The sequence below is a fragment of the Bufo gargarizans genome, chromosome 8, assembly GCF_014858855.1.
Source record: "Bufo gargarizans isolate SCDJY-AF-19 chromosome 8, ASM1485885v1, whole genome shotgun sequence".
Lineage (NCBI taxonomy): Eukaryota > Metazoa > Chordata > Amphibia > Anura > Bufonidae > Bufo > Bufo gargarizans.
This window is the reverse complement of record NC_058087.1, coordinates 158,532,493-158,552,879: the sequence shown is the minus strand read 5'-3', so window position 1 is coordinate 158,552,879 and position 20,387 is coordinate 158,532,493. Positions and strand designations below refer to the sequence as shown.

The 20,387-nt window shown below is 44.0% G+C and overlaps 1 protein-coding gene across 1 annotated transcript in view; it reads left to right on the top strand.

Annotated features, from left to right (window-relative positions):
* The window catches only part of ABAT (4-aminobutyrate aminotransferase), a 164,696-nt gene that overhangs the window by 59,266 nt on the left and 85,043 nt on the right, over positions 1–20,387 (top strand). Inside the window, exon 2 of the mRNA XM_044302610.1 lies at positions 12,635–12,746. Within this exon, the coding sequence (XP_044158545.1) occupies positions 12,677–12,746 (70 nt within the window). The 5' untranslated portion in view covers positions 12,635–12,676. The remainder of the gene's footprint in view (positions 1–12,634; positions 12,747–20,387) is intronic.

Genomic DNA, 20,387 nt, shown 5'->3' with positions numbered 1-20,387 from the left:
GGTCCGTTGAAAACTTGGCTAATGCACCGTTTGCCATCCGCGTCCGTGGTTCCAGTACGTAAAAAAAAAATATAACCTGCCCTATTATTTTTGCGGAAAACGGTTCGCGGACCCATTCAAGTCAATGGGACCACTAAAAAACACGGATACACACAAGATTGTCATCCGCGTCAGTTTTTTTCCTATCATTTGCATGGAAAACCTGTCTTAGACTTTTTTTTTTGCATTCCTTTATGTCTGGTGGTCCTCCGAAAATAAAGGAAGGCACACGGAAAGAAAAATGGATCACGGAACAACGGAACCCCATTTTGTGGAACGGAACACAACAACGGTCGTGTGCATGAGGCCTTAGGCTGTTGCCTGCACAGTTAAGTCTGCAATTGAGGTTTCTAATTGTAACGGTCGCGTACACACACACACACACACAGGGGGGAGGGAAGTGACCACTGCGCTCCACCCTTACCCCTGGCCCTGCCTACTTGCCTCGCAAGTCCTAATGACAGGGGACAACTGGACGGCAATCCCTAGCTTAGAATAAGTGCAGGGATGACAGACAGACAAACAGAACGTGAACGGACCAAGTCAATACCAGGAAAGCTACAAAGTACAAATGGAGCAAGCAGAGAATAGTCAGGAGAAGCCTGGGTCGTAAATACCAGGAGAGACGTGAAGTACCGAAGGAGTCAGCAGAGGATCGTCAGGAGGAAGCCGGGGTCAGAATACCAGGAGAGCAGCAAAGTACACAAGGAGCAGGCAGAGGATGGTCAGGAATTCAGCAGGAGGTAAGTACGCCAGGAAGACAAAATCACAGGTGGAACCTAAATTAACTGGCAACCTGTGGCCAGCAGGCTGCCTGTATTTATAATGGGGAGTGAGGGTCATGTGACGTGGCCAGCGTCACATGACCGTCAGACCAACCAGTCGAGCACCGAGTGATCAGCTCGGCGCTCAAGGCAGACTTAGGAGCAGGGAGCCACCCAGCTAGTAAAACCGCCCTGGGAACAAGGTCAAAGACAGATCCTCGCTCCCGAAGCTAAGCAGCAGGTCTTCGGCTAATGGGGGACCGAGTGCACCTTCGGAACCCCGTTACACTAATCTTTTAAAGCGAGATGGAGAAGACGTTTTTGTATACACTTTGTGTCTTCTTTTGTACTCAACTTTTGCTTTTGCTTCTGCTACACTGGTAATATCTTTAATTTTTTTTCAAACAAGCTAATGCCACCCATGTCATCTGGATTTTGTGCATGGCATAGTTCACTCTTGTAAACATGCACACGGTCCAGATCCTCATGGGTGGCATTAGCATTTGTGAAATAAACGTGAAGGGTAGTAGCCACACATATGGTTATTAAAGGGGGTGTTTCATCTTAGACATTGGGTGCATATTGCTAGGATATCCCCCCCCCCCTTGATAGGTGCGGGTCCCAGCGTTGAGACCTGCACCTATATTGGTGGTATAGCCACACAAGGTGTTGGCTGGATGAGTCCACTCCTGCCACCACCAAGCGCTTTCTCCATAGAAGTGAATGGGAGTGCACCGGACATGAACGGCCACTGCTCCCATTCGCTTCTATGGGCCCGATGGAAACAGCCTATCCAGCGCTAGACTATTTTTGGAGGACCCATAGAAAAGCAATGGAGGGAGCATGTGTCTGAGCAGTGCGCTTATTAGCACTTTCATGTTCTCGATTATAGGTGCGTGAACAAGCGCTGGGGTACGCAACTGTAAGGCTCATGCACACGACCATATGGCTTTTTCAGTGTTTTGCGGGCCGTTTTTAACGGATCCGTTTTTTGCTTCAGTAGTGCTTCCGTTTCTGTCCAGTTTTTCCGTATGGCATATACAATATACATGAAATACTTAGGAAAATTTGGGCTGGGCATAAAATTTCCTGTAAAACTGCTAGGGCAATGCTAAAGCCGGCCCATCAGAGCCGGTGACGTCACCGAACACACGGTTTGGTGGAATCCTCCGCCCAGCAGTATGTTATTGTAAGCCCTTGCCCTGCCCGACCCTGCGCAGGGCAAGGGAGAGCATTGGAGCCTGAAATGAAACATCAGGGCAGCTGTCTGGATGAAATTCTGGGTTCAGCTCTGAACCCGAACAACACCCTTATCAGCACCGTGTCACACTAGTTATGTTGGGAGCGTTATCTGGAAATCATTAAAGCTGTTGTCCAAGTTATATTTATTGATGACCTATCCTCAGGCTCATTCCTATACAGCGATCCGTCCCTTTGAAATAAATAGGACGGCTTGGGTGTAATTACACCTGCTCACCACTGCAGATGCGACGGCGAGCAGGTAAACAATGAAGAGGAGGCAGCGCTGCCACGACACGTTCCTTTTCTTCAAACAGCTGATCGGCGGTGGTGCCAGGTGTCGGACCCCCGCCGATCTGATAATGATGACCTATCCTGAGGCTAGGTCATCAATAAATATAACTTGGACAACCCCTTTAACTAAAGAGCGAAATTGAAATTCAGTGCTCTGTAGCTAATGAATTCGTGATGATGCTGATTCATATGGACCGTGACTCCTACAAGGGATCATGTGAAAGGGCACAAGATTGACCGATGAACAAGAGGGAAAACTATCAATATGGAGCTATAAGAAAGCCCGTTATTGATCTTGCAACATGTAATGTTCAAGGTTCAGCCACCTTTGGCACTACAGCCATTCAGAAAATAAAACTCCCAGAAACCTATTTTCACTTCTATGGGCGGTATAATAAACGTAAAGTAGTGTACTGCTGGGAGTTCTAGTTTCACAGCAGCTGTAGTGGCCATGGTTGCTGACAGCTTGTGCCTGAAAATAAAAACACACACACACACACACACACACACACTGAAGTACAGTTATATTATTTATATAACTAAAATATAATAAAACGCTTCAACATTGATTTTAAAATAAATAAATATTAACCCAAAAAATAAATTAATTAATTATAATTGTTGAAAGTCTGCTGGGGAGGTGGACCTTTGCTGCGTTGACTCTCTTGGTCCGGCAGCACTAGACCCCTGTCCTCAGTGGCTGAATAAATATGATGGGCCGCAGGAAAAGATGCATAGCGGATTTGTGAGGTGTGGAGAGAGGACGGGTCAGAACTGGAATGTTCCCCAGCATGTGTAGAAGAGGGAGTTTGAAAAAAAGTGGGAGCAACATAGTGAGGAGAAGGAGTTGAAGAAAAAGGAGGAGTGAACACATGCTCGGGGGGTGGGGGGTGGGAATGGGATAGTGGTCAGTAAAGATGCCGGGAATGGGATGTTTGCCGGAAAGGGGATGGGTGAAAGGAGTGGGATGAGGGGTAGTAGTGGTATGGGGGATAGGACTGGGAAGGCGGGCGGTGCAAAAATTTCCTACGACCCATTCTCCACCAAATTTTTTAAATCATGCTGGGGATTATGGTTACCACAAATTGATGGTGAGGGCTCAGTTGACACGCCACCTCTTCCCCTTCCAGGCAATGTGCCAAGTCATCCCTGATTTGCTTCATTTCCTCTGCAAAACCTTCTAGAGCATCAGAAACTATCTCTACAAGGTTCCCCAAATCCTCATAACTGCTCCTACCGGATCTTCAACTATTCAACAGGGCTCTCACATTTTGTTGGAAATTCGAGAGCCTCTGTTCAATAGAGGGACCCAGTTGGGGACCGGGATTGTCCTGAGCAGGGGCATGATGGACAGGAGGACTGGGGGTGGCGGTCGGTTCCAGGTCCGCTTTAAGAGGTGGGTCAGGAGCCCGAGTGCTGCTGGCAGTTCTGTTGAAAAAAAGAAAAAGAGATTCACCTTTAAATACTGTGTCCAGGTTCTACGCTATGCCTACCTCCGACCGTAGTGGGTTGCCCGAAACAGAGGGTCCAAACGCTCCTCTGTCTCAGTCAGCCCCTTGCAGTGAAAGGGAGAGGACAGTTGTCCCTCTGACCATAGTGGGCTGCCCAAAACAGAGGGGCCAAACACTCCTCTGTCTCAGTCAGCCCCTTGCAGTGAGAGGCAGAGCACAGTTGTCCCTCCGACTGTAGTGGGCTGCCCGAAACAGAGGGCCCAAACGCTCCTCTGTCGACATCCCTTTGCAGACAGTAGGAGAGGACAGCAAACGCTTTTTCCAGTCCCCCCCCCACCCCCCCCCCCAAAAAAAAATTACCTTCTTAGTGCCAGCATGATATCTATATGGCGACCTTGAGGTTGCTGCGGATCCGCTCGGGGCCTGAACCTCCCAGTTGTAATCCCTATTGAAGCATTCCCGCATTGACCGCCACCGAATGAGAACCTTTTGAATTGTGAAACAAAAAAAATATATAATTTGCATGCAGTTATGTTAACTACAATATGACTGTAATTAAAATACATATTTCTGTACTTACCAAATTGCCCCAGTGCCGCAGCGGTGATATCCCCTCAGTTGGTCAATAATGCTTCACCAATCTCCCTCCAGAGCAGCTTGGTTTGCTGATGGTCGGCATGGTGGCAGTTGGTGTAGTCCCATAAAGTGGGACACGCCTCCACCAGTTGGATGAGGAGATCATTATCAATGTGAGGGACAATGAACTCATCATCTTCCCTGGTAGAGACTGTAGAACCCTGGAAGAAACAAACACAAAATTTAGTGAAAGTCCAAAAACAAACTCCGAATTCGAACTATGTATTCAGTACTTACATGTCCCTGACAGCCAAGGGCTCTCCCACGATCTCTGGAGGAAACTGGGGGATCCTGTCCGGCAGCTCTTGGTGCAGGTTCCTGAAAAAAAAAAATGTTAACACATAATTTTCGTTTTGTAAAGAGAATATAGATAAATATACTTACCTCTTGCCGACCCTGGTCCCTGCTTTGTTCATCTCCCCTTGACGCGGCTGAGGCCTCTTCAGACTGCTGCTGCTGCTCCTCCTCCGCAGATGATGAAGAAGACTACAATAAAGTACATATTGATTAATGCAAAGAATCCTACAGTATTTCAAACTCCAGCATTGATTGTTATACTTACTGGCTGCGCAATTCAGTTGAAACTGAAGACCTCTGTACGAGACATAATACAAGACCAAATTCTGATTAAAAACACTATATGAACATGATTAGAGCACCATTGACAGATATATCACATTTACAATATTTATGTCAAGAACTTACTTTTGAGTAGAGAAGCTTGCCCTCCACAGATATTCCTATTGACTTTTTTTTTCTTGTTTTGAAGAAAAAGAATTCATACCGTGATTATGTTTTTGAAGTAGAAAAAAATTGGGAGTGTGGATGTGAGGCATGGCAGCTGAGAAGAGGCAGGGTGGCAGATGTGAGGCATGGCAGAAGATGTGAGCATGGCTGCAGATGTGAGGCATGGCGGCAGGAGTTAGATTGTGGCTATGCTGAGGTCTGATTCTGGGCCAAGGCCTCTTGGAGGAAAAAATACGGTGTGTATATATTGTAAGAAGGTACCTGGAATCATCGTGGATGGAATGTATGTGTCACCGAGGTTCCTGGCCTTGGTGAAATAAGAGTAGGTATTTTATGTGTCAGCAGCAGCTATTGCTAATTGACACCTAAAGATTTAGCATGGCTGTTATAGCTGATCTGGACAGCTCTTACTGGAAGTAGTCAAAGTGCTGGGTGGGTGACTACTCCCCAGGCATAAAAAACAGTGGAGCTCAGGAGTCTGTGTGCTGTGACCTGAGGGCTCTGCTGGGATTTGAGGTTTGAGCCGGGCTGGAGGACTCGGGCCCCTCTAAAGGCGAACAGGCCGCCTATGGACTTGATGAGCTGAACGGCTAACAGGGTGTGAATTAATATCCAGGAGAAAAGGTGACTTTTATTGTTTCTGGACTTTCCTTGTGTGTGAACAAACACCAAGCTACCTGCGTTTTGTGATACACCAATGTGGGAATAAACACCGCTGTTTGGTTCAAGAACTGTGTACTTTACCTCTATACTGCATCCGCTAGTCCTAACTACTAGAGCGAATCCCCACTATATATATATATATATATATATATATATATATATATATATATATACATATATACACAGACAGACAGATATAGATAGATAGTGAGTGTTAAATTTATAAAATAAAAATAAAAAAAACTAGAGAAAAAGATAGATAGGCATTGCAACTATCTTTACTTACCAAGTTGTCTGCCAAGTGTGGCATCCAAGATGGCCAATCATAAAATGGCTGCTGGGGGAGTGGACAAATGTTGAGCATGCTGAGTGAGCAAAACGGTTGGAAACAGATCCGCCCCATTGCAAACGGATCTGTCACCCATTGCCAATCATTATTTTGGATGGCGGATCCGTTTGGCTCTGCTTCGTCAGGCAGACACCAAAGCAGAATGGTGACGGAATGGAAGCAAACTGATGCATTCTGAGCGGCTCCTCTTCCATTCAAAATGCATTAGGGCAAAACTGATCCGTTGTGGACCGCTTTCAAGAGGATCTCAGAAACTGAAATCCAAAAACGCTAGTGTGAAAGTAGCCCAATTGTGGTCCCATTGCAAGGGCAAATTTTTGAATATCAGCTCTGCGCACAACCAAAGCCTTTGCTCTCCTGTCAGCAACCCATTCACAGATCATGTCTTCCAGCTCGGGAAATAATGAATGCCCATCTGATCCACACTTGCGCTTCTTAGCATTTCTCTTGCACACCTGCTGACTGAGGTTGTCATACTCTGCTCGCCATTTTATGACTCTTCGGAAATCCAACATCTTTTCCTTGCAGAAAGCGGTACGATTTTGGCCCTGCAAGTCCTCTACGATTGCTTTCTTGTACTCCACAGCTTCTTCTTTCTGAACTCGTGTTGTCTGGGGGTAAAAATGTACCAATACCTATACAGTTTAACTAGAGATGAGCGAATCTTGTTAAATGGTTAGGGTTACCATGGCGGTGTAGTGTCAGTGGGTGTTACTTGCATTCTCTCTCAGAGGCAATGGAACCAAGCCCTATCTCTATCCCCTCTCTGCACGTGGGAGGCAGGACTCTGGAGCCACTCTGGCAGTGGCACGTGCCCTCTCTATGGTATCTCCTCTTGGAAGGCAGGACACAGGAGGCAGTAGACGCATCTAGTGATTGGGTGAGTGGATTCTGCCATTCCTGCTACTAGGGTTGCACCGGGTATCAAAGTATCGATACCCAATCGATACTTTTAGACCCGGACCGATACGATACTGGGTCTTACTATTTAACGATATCAGTTAGAGAGCATGGCACGCACCACTCTCAGCACACGCCATGTTCTCTTCACTAGCACAGTTGAGAACGAGGCAGTCCCTCCCTCCCCACTGTGACGCGGCTGCCGCTGCCACCAATGGGGAGATAGCAGGGAGGAGGAGGGGAGGCACTGTGGCCACCAATGAATGTAAAACACATTACGATCCACCGAACTGTGGCAATAAACCCCTCAGGTGCCACACCTGATGGGTTAATTGTCGCAGATCGCATGCCCTGTTATTGAGGCCAGGTATGTGATACTGCTGCCGGCACCCGCTGCCTCCTATACTTGAATTAATGTGTTAATTACATTCATTGGTGGCGCAGTGCGCCCTTCCCCCCCCCCCCTCCCGGTATTATTATCATTGGTGGCGCAGTGGCCACAGGATCCCCTCCGCTTCATTGGTGGCAGTTCTGTTCGGAGCCCCAGCAGTGTAAGCTCCCTGGTATCATGACAACCCAGACATCCTGGGCACAGTATAAGGCTGAAGTATTCCTATTCTTCTTATCCAACATAACCTAGCGCTGGAGGCACTCACTGTATCTAGGGCTTATATTTGGAGTAGGGCTGATTTTTTTTAAGCCCCCTCCAAATTCCCTGCAAAATAGCGGTAAGGCTTATTTTTGGGGTAGGGCTTATTTTTGGAGAAACACAGTTGCCGTAACTTATGTCGTGAATCGACGCCTTGTAATGTAGGACACACAGGCGTCATTGGTAAGAACAAGGGGCGTGGTTGGTGTCACATCTCCTGCTGAGATCGGGACACATCTCACTGCCCTAAGGCATGATGGGACAGAAGACACATGACAAACCAGGAAGTAGGATTCAAGCATGGAGGATAAGAGAAAATGACAAATGAGGTAAATATAAGAAATAATAATCCAGGTAGGAATGGGGGCTAGAATAACTGATGAAAAAAAACTTTAGAGTGAAAAATAGTTTGTCACAATCCCTTTAAATCTAGATAGTGACATGGAAAATTAAAAACAAAAACCTGCCAGCATGTCCCCTTCCCTGCCCCCACACCTCACTGTACAGTGGGATGCAAAAGTTTGGGCAACCTTGTTAATCGTCATGATTTTCCTGTATAAATCGTTGGTTGTTACGATAAAAAATGTCAGTTAAATATATCATATAGGAGACACACACAATGATATTTGAGAAGTGAAATGAAGTTTATTGGATTTACAGAAAGTGTGCTATAATTGTTTAAACAAAATTAGGCAGGTGCATAAATTTGGGCACCACAAAAAATAAATGAAATCAATATTTAGTAGATCCTCCTTTTGCAGAAATTACAGCCTCTAAACGCTTCCTGTAGGTTCCAATGAGAGTCTGGATTCTGGTTGAAGGTATTTTGGACCATTCCTCTTTATAAAACATCTTTAGTTCATTCGGGTTTGATGGCTTCCGAGCATGGACAGCTCTCTTTAAAGGGAACCTGTCACCCAAAAATCGCCTATTAAGCTGTTTACAGTACCTTATAGTGCTGTATAGTCGTTTCCTGATGCACTTTTTATTAGTTTTGCAGCATGTATGCTCAGTCAGAAATCGATGTTATATTCAGCTGCTGCCCCGTGCTTCAAGTCAGGCTTGAAGTCACGGGGGCAGCGGCCTCGGCGTCTTACATGGCCCTCTCCCCGCCCCCTGCCTCTGTGACTGACAGCCGAAATCCGATTCCGGGACCGCGCTCAACGGCCGCATGCGCAGTAAAGGGCGGCAGGAGCGCGGTCCCGGCTGCCGCGCGTACTACGCGCCGTCTTACTTTCGCCGCACTGCGCATGCGCCCGACATCCTGTATCAAACGCGCCCGCGCCCGGCATCTGGGCGCGGGCGCGTTTGATACAGGATGTCGGGCGCATGCGCAGTGCGGCGAAAGTAAGACGGCGCGTAGTACGCGCGGCAGCCGGGACCGCGCTCCTGCCGCCCTTTACTGCGCATGCGGCCGTTGAGCGCGGTCCCGGAATCGGATTTCGGCTGTCAGTCACAGAGGCAGGGGGCGGGGAGAGGGCCATGTAAGACGCCGAGGCCGCTGCCCCCGTGACTTCAAGCCTGACTTGAAGCACGGGGCAGCAGCTGAATATAACATCGATTTCTGACTGAGCATACATGCTGCAAAACTAACAAAAAGTGCATCAGGAAACGACTATACAGCACTATAAGGTACTGTAAACAGCTTAATAGGCGATTTTTGGGTGACAGGTTCCCTTTAAGTCACACCACAGATTTTCAATTATATTCAGGTCTGGGGACTGAGATGGCCATTCCAGAACGCTGTACTTGTTCCTCTGCATAAATGGCTTAGTGGATTTTGAGCAGTGTTTAGGGTCGTTGTCTTGTTGAAAGATCCAGCCCCGGCGCAGCTTCAGCTTTGTCACTGATTCCTGGACATTGGTCTCCAGAATCTGCTGATACTGAGTGGAATCCATGCGTCCCTCAACTTTGACAAGATTCCCAGTCCCTGCACTGGCCACACAGCCCCACAGCATGATGGAACCACCACCATATTTTACTGTAGGTAGCAGGTGTTTTTCTTGGAATGCTGTGTTCTTTTTCCTCCATGCATAACGCCCCTTGTTATGGCCAAATAACTCAATTTTAGTTTCATCAGTCCACAGCACCTTATTCCAAAATGAAGCTGGCTTGTCCAAATGTGCTTTAGCCCACCTCAAGCAGCACTTTTTGTGCTGTGGGCGGAGAAAAGGCTTCCTCTGCATCACTCTCGCATACAGCATCTCCTTGTGTAAAGTGCGCCAAATGGTTGAACGCTGCACAGTGACTCCATCTGCAGCAAGATGATGTTGTAGGTCTTTGGTGCTGGTCTGATGGTTGACACTGACTGTTCTCACCATTCGTCGCTTCTGTCTATCCGAGATTTTTCTTGGTCTGCCACTTCGAGCCTTAACTTGAACTGAGCCTGGGGTCTTCCATTTCCTCAATATGTTCCTAACTGTGGAAATCAGATGCCCTGATACATCATGTCCCAAGTTGGATTCAGGACTGGGGAACATGAGGGCCAGCTTTTGAGACTACTTAGGCCTCTTTTCTCAGGGACCTTTTTACAGTATGCATGCCCCTCTGAAATTCTGGGAGGAAAGGGATGCAAATGAGCTCATAACAAGCTCTGCCTCTAATGCCACCAGATGTAAGGCGGCTATCCTAGAAGTCAATGTTCAACCCTTTCAATTGGCCTTAAGACATGACTCGGATATTAAGTAAACTAGCATCTCATCTGCAGACAGCTGTTTCAGTGCAGAGCAGGGAGTACTGGCTTAACTGGGTGAGAGGCCTAGGTCAGGATTTGGGGGGTACTATCTCTCCTTGGGGATCCTTATGAGATGATGTGGTCATGGCTGCAAAAGTGTTCCAGTAGTGGCAAATTTTTCCTTTCTTCTTTTATTGTGTGGTGATGAGAGTTCATTCTTGTTCTATGCTTTGACCAGTTTCACTGACATAGAGACCCCCAGTAGAACATTAGGACATTTGGTACATTATGTTTTTCTCTTCTGTTTACTGGCTAACACGGTACTTAAACACAATAAGTTATTGTGTACTTATGGCTGTTTTCCCTTTCCAGTTCAGCATGTCCCAGGTCAGATCATTGCCCTTCATCTAAAATCAACTCGATGTGTTTCCACTTGGTTGTAGGTCTCATAAGTGCACAAATGGCGATAAATCTGGTAAACGGTCAGGCCGAGGTAGTGTTACAATCTGGTGGAGACATTCCCGGGAAACCCTTGCATTATCCTGTTGAAAAATGCCAGTTGGAAGCCCTACCATGAGAGGCTATACATGTGGCCTGTACAGTGTGTAAAGATGCTGGTGTGGCCAGGCTTCTTCCTCCAGGCATGGCGTGTGAGGTTAGGAAACCAGAGTAGAGGATGCCGGATTGACAGCGGCGCGCCCAGTCCAGATGCATGGTATCTTTGAAATGTATCTTTATTAAAATTATCTCTTTACAGATGGTGATCATTTCGGGGCTGAACTGGGCCCTTCATCAGTTGTTGTTCTTTGGTCTGATGAAGGGGCTGGTTTGGTCCCGAAACGCATCACCACCTGTAAAGAGATTACTTTAGTAAAGATACATTTCAAAGATACCACGCATCTGGACTTACCTGGTCGCGCTGCTGTCAGTCCCGCATCCTCTTCTTCTCAGCTCGTCATACCAGCAGTTGGGGCAGTGTGTTGCTCTACAGCAAAAGCAGGATTGAAGTGCTCACCACGAAGTTTCTGTACTCTAACTGGACAGTCATCGGATCTATTAGCGTTTTTTCCCCAGGCAGGTTTATGATGGTTATACGATGAGGCATCAGACCTCCAACCCGTGAATATTTCCCTGTCCAAAGAATATCCGATTTGCACTGGCCAGGAGATAAAAAGATAGCCCAGACTGATCTCAGGTGGTCAATATCTAAAATCTTTATTCCACAGCACATACTTATAGGGCATTGGGGGTGGGAACATGGTGTCCTGCAAGATACAAGTGAAACTCCGTTAAACAATACTGGTATCTGCTATATACAATACACGAAAGGGTTATTTTACCTCTTGACCAAGGTTCATCTAAATGCTAATACGTTGAATGACTTGTCATAGGTTGCGGTCATTGTATGTGAGATGTGATTTTAAATAGCCTTATGTTAAGGGAGGAAGGTGCTATTGTGTTCACCAAGTTGCAAAGGGTGTGAGATGTGTTAATTCGGGGTGCTGTATTCCACAAGAGATGAGGCTTGTAGACCTTGTATAATCTGTGATGTATCAATAGTAAAATTATGAAAAATCCCTTTCAGGATCCTAAACAGAACCTGGACTCCTCACTATAGATAATGCTGTTGCAGTCCATAGCAGTCCAGGTTTCTCATTTCACAACATTAGTGCAAACAAAGGTGAAATTGTGGGAGCTGATCATGCTTGTTGGATCAATGATGCCCTCTACTAGTGGTCTGCCTGGGCCGTCCAGAGCCTGTTTGCCGTATTAGCATGCCCTTACTAACCATTGCTCCCAAAACCTAGGTCACAACGGCCTAGATGGTGGACAGTTTGTCAAAATAACCATCCTGCTTTTCTCAGTCAAGTATTGCACCCCCTCCCAAATCAACTGGGCAAAATGTCTTGAAGTACGTCATAAAGGCATGTCTAGCAGTCAGCGATCTCTCACCAAGAGGTACACTACCCAAATGTAGCCTCTGAAAGCCTTTTTATAGGGAAGTGGGGGAAGCACTTTTACACCCTCTTGTGGCAGAGCACACGTAATCATTACACATCTGCCTGAGAAGTAACTACATGCTGAGTTTTACAGCAATCCGACATTTGTCTTGTGCATAATATTTTTTTATATCGGTGCATGTTTTGGTCTAGCTTCTTTACTGCATCATATATTACTGTATTGTATATATTGACTCTTCTAATGCCTTGTTTTGTTTTTTTCTCATAGGAACAATTGTGCACTGGTCGTTGTTGATTTCCCTAAACAAAAATGGCTTCTATGCTACTTAGCAGACATATGACACAGGCGTTGCAGCAAAACTCCAGACTACTCGTACCATGTAAGTAAGCCGGCATATACCTTGTGCAGGCTTTTTGGGACAATAAGGTTTTAAATTTTTTAATTTTGAAGGTTTATGCATGTTATCTATACACTAAGGCCTGTTTCACACTGGCGTTAATGGTTCCGGCAGAGAAACAACCTGCCAGATCTGTAATTCCCGTGTGCTGCTGGAAGTCAGTCCAGTCCCATTCACTATAATGGGACCAGCGGAGATCCGGCCGCAGCACAGCAAATATGCCGAGAGGAGGCTGGACAAATACCCCTGCCGGAACCATTAACGCCAGTGTGAAACAGGCCTAACCCAACAGTCTTGATCCCGATGTAAGTATTTCTTTCTTTCTTACAAAGCTGTAGAAGAATTGGCTAGAGCCAGGTATACGAGACTTGTGTACAGCAGAGGTGTGTATGGATGGGTTTTCATGGCATGGCTTCATTGTAGAAGAAGACCCAGAGGTCCACAAGATAACGCAGGCTACACTTACATGAAGATCCGTTATCTTTTCATTGGGGGGTCATGTAAAATGTAACTTCCTATTATCACGCACTCTTGCACAGTATATTGGCTGGCGGGGCTGCATGGTATGTGATCATTTGACTGCAGGGGAAAAGAACTTCACAGCGGCCATTAAAATCGATGAGCATCTGATTAAGGCAGAGGTCAGCCGTCCTCTACATGGTGATGTGTGTGTATATACTGTATGTATGTATGTACTGCATCTGTGTGTATGTACTGTATGTACTGTATGTGTGTGTATATACTGTATGTGTATGTATTTACTGCGTGTGTGTATATACTGTGTGTGTGTATATACTGTGTGTGTATATACTGTATGTATGTGTATATGTACTGTATGTGTGTATGTACTTTATGTAGGTATGTACTGCGTGTGTATATACTGTATGTGTATATGTACTGCATGTGTGTGTATATACTGTATGTATATATGTATGTACTGCGTGTGTATGTACTGTATGTGTGTATATATACTGTATGTATATATGTATGTACTGTATGTATATATGTATGTACTGCATGTGTGTGTATATATGTATGTACTGTGTGTGTTTTAGTTTTAGTACTTTTTGTAACAATTTTCCACCACTTTGAGTGGCAGATTTTTTCCAGATTTACAGTATAATTAAGGTGGCGTTACATAATACTTTTTGCATTTCATGGCTTGTCATACTGCTGTCAAGTTCTTTTCTTTTAAAGCGCTATCTTTGACAGTTTTTGTCATTTGCTAGATGAGCTCTCCGACTGAGAAAGGCAATGCATTATAGCACAGCAGCGGTCTTATCTGAAGGCTCAAGATTGTGGATTTTTACTTCAGCCTAGATTTACTTTATGATGTAATGCAATCAATCCAGATCTCGATGGGGGTTATCCTCCTTTCTATTGACCAGGCCATCATGGTATAGTTTGTCTTAAAGGGCATCTGTCTGTAGATTTGTACATATGAACCCGGCTGACCTGTTACATGTGCGCTTGGCAGCTGAAGTCTTCTGTGTTGGTCCTATGTTCATATGTGCCCGCTTTGCTGATATTCTTTTTTTATATATATGCAATTGAGCCTCTAGGAACAATGGGTGCGCCCTCTGCACTTTGATTGCCAGGGCCAGACAGTGAAAATATCATAACGCCTGGCCCTGTCAATCAAAGTGCAGAGGGCACAGCAGTTGTAGAGAGAGCAGAGCCTCTAGGTGTAACGGCAACGCCCCTGTTGCTCCAAGAGGCTCAATTGCATATATTTAACACTATTTTTCTCAGCAATACGGCCACATATGTATATGAGACCAACACCGATGTCTTCAGCTGCCAAGTGCACATGTAACAGGTCAGCCAGTGTCATAGGTACAAATCTGCTGACAGATGCCCTTTAAGGTGTTCCCACCACAGTTAAGGTGCCAGCCACTGGTACTCAGTGTATGATACCATCCCTCTAATTTTGTGAGTAGCTTGGTATTTCAGGTGCACTGGAAGTTTTGGGTGTGATCTGATGTAGCAATAGACTTTCAGGTTTACTCTTGTATGTACAGTGCCTTGCAAAAATATTCACCCCTTGACTTTTTTTGTATTTTGTTACATTATTGCCTTAAGTTCAATGTTTTGTTAATCAGAATTTTATGTGATGGATCAGAACACAATAGTCGGTGAAGTGAAATGAGAAAAATATATAAATAAAACTATTGTTTAGAAATAGAAAACATAAAAGTAGCATGTGCGTATGTATTCACCCCCTTTGTTAGGAAGACAATAAAAAGCTCTGGCGCAACCAATTACCTTCAGAAGTCACATAATTAGTGAAATGATGTCCCCCTGTGTGCAATCTAAGTGTCACATGATCTGTCATTACATGTACACACCTTTTTGAAAGGCCCCAGAGGCTGCAACACCTAAGCAAGAGGCATCACTAACCAAAAACTGCCATGAAGACCAAGGAACTCTCCAAACAAGTAAGGGACAATGTTGTTGAGAAGTCAGGGGTAGGTTATAAAAAAAATATCAAAATCTTTGATAATCCCCAGGAGCACCATCAAATCTATCACAACCAAATGGAAAGAACATGGCATAACAGCAAACCTGCTAAGAGACGGCCGCCCACCAAATCAGAGAGGCAGCACAGAGACCTAAGGTAACCCTGGAGAGTTCCACAGCAGAGACTGGAGTATCTGTACATAGGACAACAATAAGCCATATGCTCCATAGAGTGGCCAGAAGAAAGACATTACTTTCCGCTAAAAACAAAAAGGCACTTTGTGAGTTTGCGAAAAGCCATGTGGGAGACTCCCAAAATATATGGAGGAAGGTGCTCTGGTCTGATGAGACTAAACTTGAACTTTTCAGCCATCAAAGAAAACGCTATGTCTGGCGCAAACCCAACACATCACATCACCCAAAGAACACCAACCCCCACAGTGAAACATGGTGGTGGCAGCATTATGCTGTGGGGATGTTTTTCAGCAGCTGGGACTGGAAAACTGGTCAGAGTTGAGGCAAAGATGGATAGTGCTAAACATATGGATATTGAGCAAAACCTGTACCACTCTGTGCGTGATTTGAGGCTAGGACGGAGGTTCACCTCCCAGCAGGACAATGACCCCAAACACACTGCTAAAGCAACACTTTGGTTTAAGGGGAAACTTGTAAATGTGTGGGAATGGCCGAGTCACAGCCCAGATCTCAATCCAATAGAAAATCTGTGGTCAGACTTAGATTGCTGTTCACAAACCATCCAACTTGAAGGAGCTGTAGCAGTTTTGCAAGGAGGAATGGGCAAAAATCCCAGTGGTAAGATGTGGCAAGCTCATAGAGACTTATCCAAAGCGACTTGGAGCTGTGATTGCCGCAAAAGGTGGCTCTACAAAGTACTGACTTTAGGGGGTGAATAGTTATGCACATTGACCTGTTCTGTTATTTTGTCCTATTTGTTGTTTGCCTCACAATAAAAAAAAAAACATCTTCAAAGTTGTGGGCATGTTCTGTAAATGAAATGATGGAAATCATCAAACAATCCATGTTAATTACAGGTTGTTAAGCACCAAAACATGAAAAAATTCAAGGGGGTGAATACTTTTGCAAGGCATTGTAGCAAAAAAGTCCAAATGGATCCAGCGAGTAAAATCAATGATTCTTTATTTCTTCATTAAAAAAATAAATAAACTAGTTATCCTCCTGCATAAAATCCACGCGTTTCAACCATAAGACAGGTCTTCTTCATGGATTCATAGTATAAAGTATTCAGATGTGTGTAACTGCTTTTTAAGCAAAAAGGGGGGAATTAACTCAATTGAAAATGTTAAGGTAACGCCCGCAGCGCAGGTGTAGGGTAAAATATGAGTAAATAATATAATACAATAATGCAGGAATGAGAAACAACATATATTAATAATGTAATAAAATATCTGAATGATAATTCATTCCATAAGGGTGAACTGTGTTTAAGGTAAAAATCCAGAAAGCTTCTCTCTCCAATAATAATTTATTTGAAACTGCCCCCTCGCTTCTATAATTTTACTTTTCCTATACCAATTAAACTGAGGAACGTAACCTTACCATTATGTTGTTCCAAAAAGTGTCTAGATGCTTCAGAGATGTTACGATTTGTATTTTTGATGGTGATATCCGTCAGGTGCTCAAGAAAACGCAGCTTCCGTTTTCTGGTTGTACTGCCTATGGAAGCTAAATCGCATAGTGTGCACATGGCCATATATATGATGCCTTCTGTAGCTTTTTATTTAGTATTTTATTTCTCTTTGGGTGTGTGTGAATTCTTTGGTTGAGTGAATGTAAGAGCGGGTTTTGCAGGGATGATTCCCACAGGGATAAAATCCTAAATTGGATAGCCGTGTGAGAGATTTAGAAAAATTTGTTTTAAAATCGCTAGGTGCGATTTCTTGGCCTATTGTTTGAGCTTTCCTGTAAGACCCTCTAAATCCTTCTGATAATATGTGGTGTCATTTTTCATCTTCATAAAGTATTGGTATATATTTGTAAATTAAAGAGCGTACTTAATAAAAAAGAGGGTTATATTGTAAAGTGAGTGTTGGTGTGAACTTGCTTTTATTTTGTTCCTGTTTTCATTATGTTCTTTGTTAATTGGATTACACGGGCACTGGCTTGTTTTACATCCAATTAGGGTAACCCTTGGCTGACAATCTATTGTGTATAGCTTTCTGTTCACATTGGTAGTTTTTTTCTGTGCTGCAATTACGTTTGGCTCTGATTAATTCGCCAGTGGGAATAGCTTTCAGTATGTTTTGGATGGAATGTACCTGCATGAAGAATTGCATTACCTGAGATGGGTTTTCTATGTGTAGCTGTGATGATCTCCTGATTTGGTATACCCTGTAATTTTCGGTCCTAAAAATATAATATCATATACATTTAGAGACATCGAAAATCTGTTCTTGAGGTGAAAACTGCAGCATCTGGCTGCTATGCCACCTTTGGATACATACTGGCTTGAAAGGATGCCTGATATTGAAAGGTTAAACAATGACATTCGAGAGCTTCTTCACCTTGAACTGGGTGGATGATAAGTCTGGATTAATATGGGATACCTTTAAAGCATATATGCGGGGGAAGCATATAAGCAGGTATTGATACAGAAGAGAAAGATTAAAGAGCAAATTGACGGTAAAAAAGAGTAAAAGTAAAAAATAAAAATAAAAAAAAGAAGTAATCGAGAAAGAAAGGCAGTATGTTTAATACCCTTTCACAGTTAACCAAGAAAAATACAGGTAGAGGTACAACAGAGAATAACTGAACATCTGGATGAACAAGCAAGAAGATGCATCAAACGTACCAAAATCGATTGGTTTAGCCTGGGGGGATAGCTCATCTGAACTATTAGCAAGAATTATGAAAAAAACAAAAAACGATATGCAGGTAATTTAATTACAGCCATTAAGAATAATTAGGGTGTGATTATAACAGATCCTGGTAAGATCCAAGAGGAGTTTACAGCATTTTAAATAAACAATCTATGTCCAAGATGGCATTTTTTTAAACAAAATAAAACTACTTCACAGCTTCGGAATCTGATAGGGAGATGTTAGGTGGTAGGTTACAGGATAGTGAAAAGACCAGGGCGATTGCAGCCTTGGGAAGAGAGAAAGCGGTGGGAATGGACGATATTCCAGGTGAGGCTTATAAGAAATGTAGTGTTCTATTAGTCCCAACATTAACTAAAGTGTTTAATTATGCCTGGTACTCGGATACACATCCCAATTCGATAACTGTGACCCTTATTATATTGATTCTAAAAGAGGGTAAAGATAAGTTAGAGGTAGACTCCTACCGCCCAATATCTCTGCTGAATATTGATCATAAAATCTTGGCAGAGATATTGGCAACCAGATTAAGATGTATAATTCAGAACTTTGTAAACAATCGGGCAGGTTTTATGCCTGGAAGAACATCCCATAATGTTAGAAGACTATTTCTTGATCTCCAGGCTATCCAGGATGAAGGAGAGGACTGGGGTGTTCTCACTATTTACGTGTTCAAGGCCTTTGACCGTGTGGAGTGGGAATACCTCTGGGGGAGGTCTTGAATGGTTTTCATCTTGGTCAAGGATTCATCTGTTGGGTAAAACTACTGTGTAAAGATGCTAAAGTCAGAGTTAGTATTAATAAAAGTGCCTCTCGGGTATCTATCCAGAGGCACTCGGCAGGGATGCCGCTTGTCGCCCCTGCTGTTTGCACTGGTGGTGGAACCTCTGGCTGAGTGCCTTAGGTGTAGAAAAGAGATTGTCCCACATAGGGTCTTTGGAACAGAGAATAAGATCTTACTCTATACCGATGATCTTCTCTTGTTTACTACACAAATTATGAGTGTTGTCCTCAAGGTAATTGGGATCTTCAACCATTTGGGGTTTTTCTTGGGCATAAAAATCTACTGGCTTGCTTTGTTTATTTCAATATAACTCATCACTGACTCGCATAGCTAACATCCCAATTGTTGACAAATTCAAATATATAGGTATAACCGTTTCAAACAACCCTTTGGATTATCTGAATATCTTGCTGTGGATCCATAAACTTAGGGAAATATTAAAATATGGTGCAAGTTGCGTTTATCGATGGCAGCGCAAATGATTATATTACCACAAGCTTTATATTTTTTACGAAATAGCTCAATTTGGATTCCAAGGTGGGTGTTTAATCCTATGGAGATGCTTCTGAGAGATATGGTATGGTCTGGTAGAAAACCAAGAATTGAATTTCAGACCTTGATGTTGCATTGCGATAAGGGAGGGCTGAACGTTCCAATAATTTTTTAGCAACACGATTGACACAGCTAGTTGATGCAGGTAGCACACTGACTGCTTGGGATGCAGTTAGAGAGTTTTTTGGGATTAAGGGGTTCTTCACATTCACTCCACTTCATTTGTGGGAATAATCGTTTCCATATTGATGTGCCGTACATGACATCACAGTGGGGGGAAGCGAAGGTTAGGTCATATTGTACAGTGGTTTGGTAATGACCAATTTTAAATAATTTGCTCAGATATGAAAAGGGAATATGAGTTGGAAAATCAGAACTGGTTGTGGTATCTTCAGGTTTAATATATCAGTCTTCAGACTCTAAAGTATTGCTTAAATTGGAATCTGTACAGTGTGGGGACTCGCCCTGGTAGACAAGATAAGCGGACGCAGTATAGAGGCACCAACCAGCTCTTAAATCAAACAGTTCGGTGTTTATTCACACTCTTGGCAAGTTCATAAACAAAGTCACATTCAACACAATAAGTCACCTTTTGGTTTTGGTGTTAGTTTACACCCAGCTGGCAGTTCTGCCTCAAAGAGTCCATGAACAGACTTTAGGTGGCCTGTTCCCCTCACACTGGTCTCAGACCTCCAAGCCCAGCACAAGCCTCAGATCCCAATACAGAGATCCTTTATGCTGAACCTAGCTGTCTTTTAAAGGCAGCTAGGTGTTGTCAAAACCCGGACCGGCACATGAGTCCAGTCCGGTTTTTGACCCCACCTGGCAGCACACACTGGGAGGAAAATACCTGCCTCCCCATACAACTCCCTTTACTGTGTCACAACAGTTATTCGATATGCTCATTAAGACCATATCTAGGAGGAAGCAGTCCTCGAGGATATATTCAAATTTGATCAAGCATACCTC